The 7,285-nt window shown below is 34.3% G+C and overlaps 1 protein-coding gene across 1 annotated transcript; it reads right to left on the reverse strand.

The window, feature by feature from the left end:
* Positions 1–722: 722 nt before the first annotated feature.
* Positions 723–3,867, reverse strand: LOC131927457 (uncharacterized). The gene is made up of 3 exons (XM_059283169.1): positions 3,797–3,867; positions 1,682–1,895; positions 723–938 (listed from the first exon to the last, which is right to left on the reverse strand). The coding sequence occupies exons 1-3, from the start codon at positions 3,826–3,828 to the stop codon at positions 816–818; spliced, it is 369 nt and encodes a 122-aa protein (XP_059139152.1). The 5' UTR covers positions 3,829–3,867; the 3' UTR covers positions 723–815.
* Positions 3,868–7,285: the final 3,418 nt, after the last annotated feature.

Consider the following 7,285-nt stretch of genomic DNA (forward strand, 5'->3'; position numbering starts at 1 on the left):
GTGTGTAAACACCATTACTTGAGTACCGTTACAGCTAGGTTTATAAAATTTCATATATAAGTATTTTATCAAAATCGTAGATCCGTATTAACTTTTAAGCGATTTCCAACAACCGGAAGTGGTACTTTTTCTACTTTGAATTTTTAAAAAGCCTATAATTTGAGTACTATTTCAGATAGATAAATGAAATTTCACATGTAAGTATACGATCTAATTCTCTACCTTCTGTTAAATTTTGAGTAATTTCCGTTGAATGGAAGTAGTAATTTACGCTACTTCCGATTTCTCAAAAAACTAATGTAAATTTTTAAAGTACTAATAATATTGCGCACTATTATGCACTTTTTTTAATTTGGCGTTCACTTGGTGTGCAATTCTTTTGTCTACGAGATTTTATTCTATTTTAAAAACTTTAAGTATTTAAAATGGATTAAAAATCATGTCTATAGCCCGAGTTCCCATCCCCTATTGTTTTATATAAGAATATTCGAGAAAGTTTAGGGGAGATCACCCCCGGTTTATTTTTTTGCACGATTACAATACTTTCTCTATACTTCGTATATACGAGAAAGTAAAAAATGAAGCAACAGCATTAGTTTAATTTCCCTTATGCAAACTCATGTTCACATGAAGAAATAGATGTTTAAGTCATAAAAAGCAGAGATATTGTCAATAACATACTGGTTTGTGGTGTTATGACCTTAATGCATGAACCTGTTTTTTTTTATTCATGAATTTAAACTAAAAAATTAAGCAACAGCAATAGTTTCATTTCACCTATGAAAACTCATTTGTTCATAGGAAGAAATAGATGTTTAAGTCATATGAAGCAGAGATATTGTCAATGTTCCCCAAAGCTCTATGCGGTTATAGCATGAACTAAGTTTGGTCTTGAAGTAATCTTTCCTGCTAGAACCCTCAGCTGTAGTAACTGTAATCTGAAAAAATGTTAAAGTAGTTATTTTAATCGAAAATATCAACATCTTATTTCCCAAAATTAGTTGATACAAATATTATAGCTACACATGTTTTTGGCGGAAATACTGTCCAAGTTGGAAAATGCAGCGTTTCTTCCAGACTTCTTTCTCCGGGGCGACACTTGATATTTTCGGAGGGGTGGGGGGGTGGACAACTTTTCTTGGGGGGGGGGGGTTAGCGGACACTGGTAAAGTATATGTTTTCTATATAAATTCCATTTCGTTGGGGGTGGGGCGGTAGACTTACTTCGGGGGGGGGGGGGGGGGGGGGTAGCAGACACCCCGTCTACCCCCCCCCCCCCCTAGAGTTGCCTGGAAGAAACTCTGGAAACATGTTTCATTTCTTTTTTCCTCTCGAATGATGAGTATCGCTACTCTCTATCGTCAATAATTAATGTCACCGAGTCTAAGTATTTTCGATTATAAGAATCATCAATTCTAAATATTGTCGATTTTAAATATCGCCGGCTGCAACTGTAGTTGATTCTAAGTATTGTTGACTCTGTCGTATAAAGAAAAAAGCCGATAAGACTCCTTAGTTAATTTGTACCACTTTTAGATAATTAGCGTAAATCTTAATTACCAGCACACAAATTTAGTTTGAGTATATGTTAGTCATCTGAAGCAGCATAATTTATCTCAGTTGCATAATTGGATATCACATCAAACAAACTAATAATTAATCACACGATGTCAAAACTTACCTGCAAGAGAGGTGTGTGTAGCACCCACACCATCGTGAAAGGAACATTGATTTCAAAGGGGAAATCATTCATAGCTGCTGCCTTACCATAGGTACCGTTAAATCGGTCATTTATGATTACAGTGTTCACGTGGTTACCATCATTAAATACAAGTCTAAAGAGCGCTGCAAGATCAGATTTTCCTCCGCCAGTACATGCCAAGTCGACCGTAAACCTAAATTAAATCAGAAATAATTAAGCTTCAACCTAAGTATAACATTCTAAACATATCTACAAAAAACACACCGGAGCTTGCGTGTATACATTTGATAAAATGTGTATATTACATATATGAAAGGATTGACAAAACTAAAAAAAAGAGGATTGTACATCTAGACATGAAAGGATCATAAAACCAACCCACACGACTTGTGTATGTTTAATACCATCCCTTGGTGGTGGAGACAGACCCTACGGGAGAAAATGACTGCTACACGGAAATAATACAAGAAGAAATTACTTTCAAGAAAAGTCAAACAATGAACAAGATCACACCGTAGATATCGTTTGACAGATGTTAATTTCAAGATCGCAGTCTACTCATTCGTACGGAGCTTCCAAAGAAAGCAGTATTTATGTTGATTTAGCCCGCCATGTAAGCTTATAGCAATAAAAAAAATATTTTTACTGAATGATTCAGATAACCCAATTATTTTTGTTTAACTTTTCACGTCTTTTGATCACTGAAGTGGTATAATTAACTTGCACCAACACCGGACAACAACGACGACAACGATAACTATATGAAGAGCCAGCACTAGGCCCGACCGCTATAATTTTCCTATATATATATATATATATATATATATATATATATATATATATATATATATATATATATATATATATATATATATATATAATTTATATATGGTAAAGGTGGCATCTCGTACCTCTCCCATATTCCTTGACCTTGAAAATCGCGGGAACACAATGAATACATCTTACATGATGCAAGCTGTGTTCTTAGAAAAAAAAATCGCGGAGACGACCGTACAGTTGAAACGCAAAGTTAGTTTATGTGTTTTGTCACTCTTCGATGTAATATCGAGACTGTCTATCTAGCTGTACCATGAAGCAGAGAAACGTGTAACTAGTTTTTTTCTGTTCTAACGTGCCGACAAATCATTTATGCTTCATTATATTTTGATTTTGTTTGCCGGTTAAAACTCGAAAGCAAATGTCTGTTTACAGTGGAGGTTGGCTCAGTCGTACCAAGCTAGGGCGGCTAATGGGTACTGGTGGAACTAGTTAACCTACCTGTGTACATTTTACAGCTGCTAACTAATAGTATACCTGGTCAATGGGTTGCAAGTTTGATTCACAAATCCTGTTAAGGAAGTTACTTCTTACTTTACATTATTAAAACGTTTTTGCATTTATTGGTTTTGAAAACGTGATACGAAACGGACTGAAGCAGACCTGAAAAAAGCTATTCAGGTTTACAGAGAAGGGGTTTGTGGATTTAATGAATGTGCAAGTTTGTATGGAGATTTAAGCCCACTTTAAGACGTCATTTACTTAACAAAAACAAATTCGCATAAAATGGTACTACTTACCCACCTTTACCCTATATTATATATATATATATATATATATATATATATATATATATATATACATACCTTAATAGACTAAATTTTAAATTTTAAAATTGCCTAATTTAGTACTTAAACATATTTCATTGCAATATTTCTGGCCTGAAATAATAAATAATAACGTATTGATCTCATTTATGCCCGTGGAAAATTAGGAAAAGTGTAACTTCATATCGGTCATAGGTATACGAAACACGGAAGTTTGACACCTGAAAAGCTTTTTCTTGTTCGTTTTAGTCTTATGCTTTTTAGTTTTTATAATATTTAGTTAGAAACTAATTTCGTAATATAGATGTCATTTTTTAATGTGCCTTAATTTAATAATATTTAAGAGAAGGGATTCCTTTTAATTTGCCCCTTAATGGCCTGCTTCCCCTATTCTCTTTTAAAAAGTGATAGTAACAAAAATAAACTGTTACTTTCTGTAAATATTAAAGTGTGCATTAATTTAAATATACAAATTAATTATAACACTTACACAGTGTTCCTTGTTGGTGTTCCTCTAAACATTATCTTTTCTCCAACCGGCCATCTTTTAACAGGAAGTACGGGACCCTTATAATGGGATAGAATTAAAAGCTTATAATTTGAAACAAATGAATATATTAGGCCATTGCAGAATTTTAAAAATACAACCCAACTCCGGTCAGTCATCGCCATAATCACAATTTAAAAGGGATTCTGCCATGACGGGACTAGAAAAACAGCACCCTCCACCCCTTCAGAAATGTTTTTGGCTTTCAGGGCCCTAACCTATATATATATATATATATATATATATATATATAAAAATACAACCAAACTCCGGTCAGTCATCGCGATAATCACAATTTAAAAAGGATTCTGCCGTTACGGGACTAGAAAAACAGCACCCCCCCTCCCCCACCCCTGCAGAAATGTGTTTGAATTTTCGGGCCCTAACCTATATATATATATATATATATATATATATATATATATATATATATATATATATGTAATAGCAGTATTAATTAAAACAAATATTTCATTCGCAGTCAACCGTAGTGTACTTACAGGTGAGGCTATCTGCAACAAAAACAAAAGGAATAATTAAATCTAATATTAGCTCAAGGTTTGTGCCAGATTGACTGACTTTTTTTTTACTTAGTATTTTATTTCTTTCTTTATTTTTCAATTATCATTTTTTCTATTTTTAAGTAGAATATAGATATATACTATAAAGGTTATATGAGGTATCTTTGTATGTTGATGACGGATGAAATTATTGGTGAATAGAATTTTTTTCTTTTAATTTTGAATAATCAAGGAATTAACCATGTAAAAAATATTAATTTGGCTGCTTCACTTTACCAATAAAAACATTCTGACACAAAAACTGGGATGGGACTACCATTCTTAAAATAATGATTAGTAATAAGTTAAGGAATACAGTTGAATTTTGTTAGATTTGCCGCCCCAGCTCCAACATTAACACAACGGCCCCTAAGTTCGACTTAAGAATCCAATACACTATGGATACAATGGTGTCCGGTAATAATCCCCCTGGACAAAAAAAAACCCTGGACAAAAAAAACCCCGCAATATAAACCACTGGATAACCCCCCCCCCCCCCCCCCCCCAAAGAAAAATGATGTTTAAATAACGAAAAACCATAGTTGATGAGAACCAAAATTAATAATTAAAAACAAAACAAACATTAGAAAAATAATGTTTTATTATAACTTTAAAAAGAGAGATTTTGAGCAATGCCTCGCAAATACTCTATAATGGCCAACTTCAAATGAGTTGTTTGATTTTGCCATATAGTCTTCTGTTGAAGACCAGAGTTCTGTATTTTTCTGAATATGTTTTGGCTAAGATGGAAAAAGCATCCTTTTATCTCACAGTCTGGAAATACCCTTTCAACACTTTTTATCACAATCGTTTCAAAGCCAATCATAATAGAAATTGGTTGCAGGTTTGTATTCATTACCGTTAGTTGCTCTAAGAGCGCTGTGTATGTTTCCTGTGTTTTGTATTAAAGTAAAGCATAAACACATGGAACAGTCCGCCCATTGACCAATGTATGGACTGTGTACAATTGTGAAACAATGCAGGAGCTGTTTTGAATGTACCACCCATAAAGCAGTGCTGATTAACCTCCAAAAACCTAACGTTGTCTTTACTTCCAAACAAAAACATACTACTTTTGACTCGGTACCAGAATCGTTAGTCGTTAAAAATTACACTAATTTAATTTAATTTTGTTTTTTGGTTCTCATTATCGTTATTATTTCCTTATATAAACCTCAGTCGGGGTTATTATCCAGGGGGTTTATGTCGCGGGGCGGGGGGGGGGGGGGGGGGTTATGTCGCGGGTGTTTTTGTCCAGGGGTTTATGTCCAGGAGGTTTTTGACCGGGAGCCGGGTACAATGGGCTACTATAATCGCTAACTAAATCAAATCAGGCGCGTCCACCAGCGACTCGGCGATCGGGTGACTGCAGCACCGCGGTCTCCCCTGTTAGCACTATTGGCGCCTACTTCTGTTTTAAAGAGCATCCTACAATAGCGACATAACATTCGACGATTATACCTAACTAAGCTGCGTTCTCGGCAACTGCATAAGTGTGAATTTTTAAATTTCGAATTTTAATTTTTTTAACTTTAAATAGCGAATTCAATATTAAAGTTTAATTTTAAACCGTATGATTATACTGCACTAGATACATACACTGTATAGTATCCATTCCACAAAAATATCCTCTCGCACTGATACGTATTTTATTGTTTCTTTGTTTACACCTCGTAGACTCAAGTCTGTAAGGAAATCGTCGTTTACGTAAATCTGGTGAATACAAAATTAATTATCACTAGACTTAAGCCAGTTCAACTAACAGTAATCGTTTGAAAACGCTAATGAGAATAATTTTAAAATCTGTATTAATTTAAAAATGAGTTATGAAACAATTACCTTAATCTTGGAGTCATGTATTATGAGTTTTATCTTAACCTCAAATCGGTTCTTAACTGTAGTGGAATTAAACCTGAACTCCTGTCCCCATATGTAGTTTTTTCTAGAACTAATTAGAATGTTTCCGCTGTTCTTCCAAACAGCAATTTGCATTTGTTTGTCAGTTTTGCAGTCGGCTCTCGGACACAACTCAACTATAAACCTAGAACAATTATATTATTACAATGTATTGCTTGTTTTCTGAATCTCATATAACGTACGTTAAAATGTATGAATATAAAATGGGCCTACGCCCAGATTTTTAATTCTAATTTCACAGTCTTAGTTACACATTCTGCACCATATAACATAAAGTAAAAATTAATAAAGGCCAACTGTTGTTCAACTTTCTTTCCATAATGTGTGCAAGACGGAAAACTATATTTGAAAACAACCTTATTTTTAACGTAGAAATTGATTAATTTTTCCAATATATCCAACAAAGAATAATCTCGAATATTCCATTCCCTTTTTTTAAATTGGCGTGCGGTATTAATAAATAAATTGTGGTTCAATGGCATTGTGGGAGGGGGGGGGGTGTAGGGGGGTTCATAATAACCATGTTATTTATTTAAATCTATTTCTGAATCAGTATAATTGTATAATTATATATGCATGTTTAGAACAGTCATCTAAAAACTGACGCTATGTTCACTCTGAGTTGGTTCCCTCACCCCCGTCCCCACCTTACCACCTAAAACCGGACAGGCCTTAATTGTGTAGATCGACATTAATGTCACACCTAGGTATACGCCGGGCAGGATAATTCCACTAAAGTTACCGGACAGTGGTGAATGAAGTTGAACCCCCCCCCCCTCCCCTCAACCCACCCGAACTGATCTGTGAAGTACATTTGGGGAAACGCGTAATGATGTACCAAAGTACCTTGCCGCCAGGTTCATAGCTTTTGAAACATGTAAATTTCTGTAAATAAAGAGTTGTGTGATCAATACAATGACCTAACCCATACATTATCATTATGTTAAAAAATTTA

Source organism: Physella acuta, unplaced genomic scaffold (assembly GCF_028476545.2).
Source record: "Physella acuta isolate Inbredline_101_S28 unplaced genomic scaffold, ASM2847654v3 ptg000008l, whole genome shotgun sequence".
Taxonomy (NCBI): Eukaryota; Metazoa; Mollusca; class Gastropoda; family Physidae; genus Physella; species Physella acuta.

Coding starts and splice junctions, on each gene's coding strand:
- LOC131927457 (XM_059283169.1), bottom strand. CDS start 3,828: ATGTTTAGAGGAACACCAACAAGGAACACTGT. Junction 1,896..3,796: donor ACACCAACAAGGAACACTGT/GTAAGTGTTATA, acceptor GATTTAATTTAG/GTTTACGGTCGACTTGGCAT. Junction 939..1,681: donor TACACACACCTCTCTTGCAG/GTAAGTTTTGAC, acceptor ACATTTTTTCAG/ATTACAGTTACTACAGCTGA.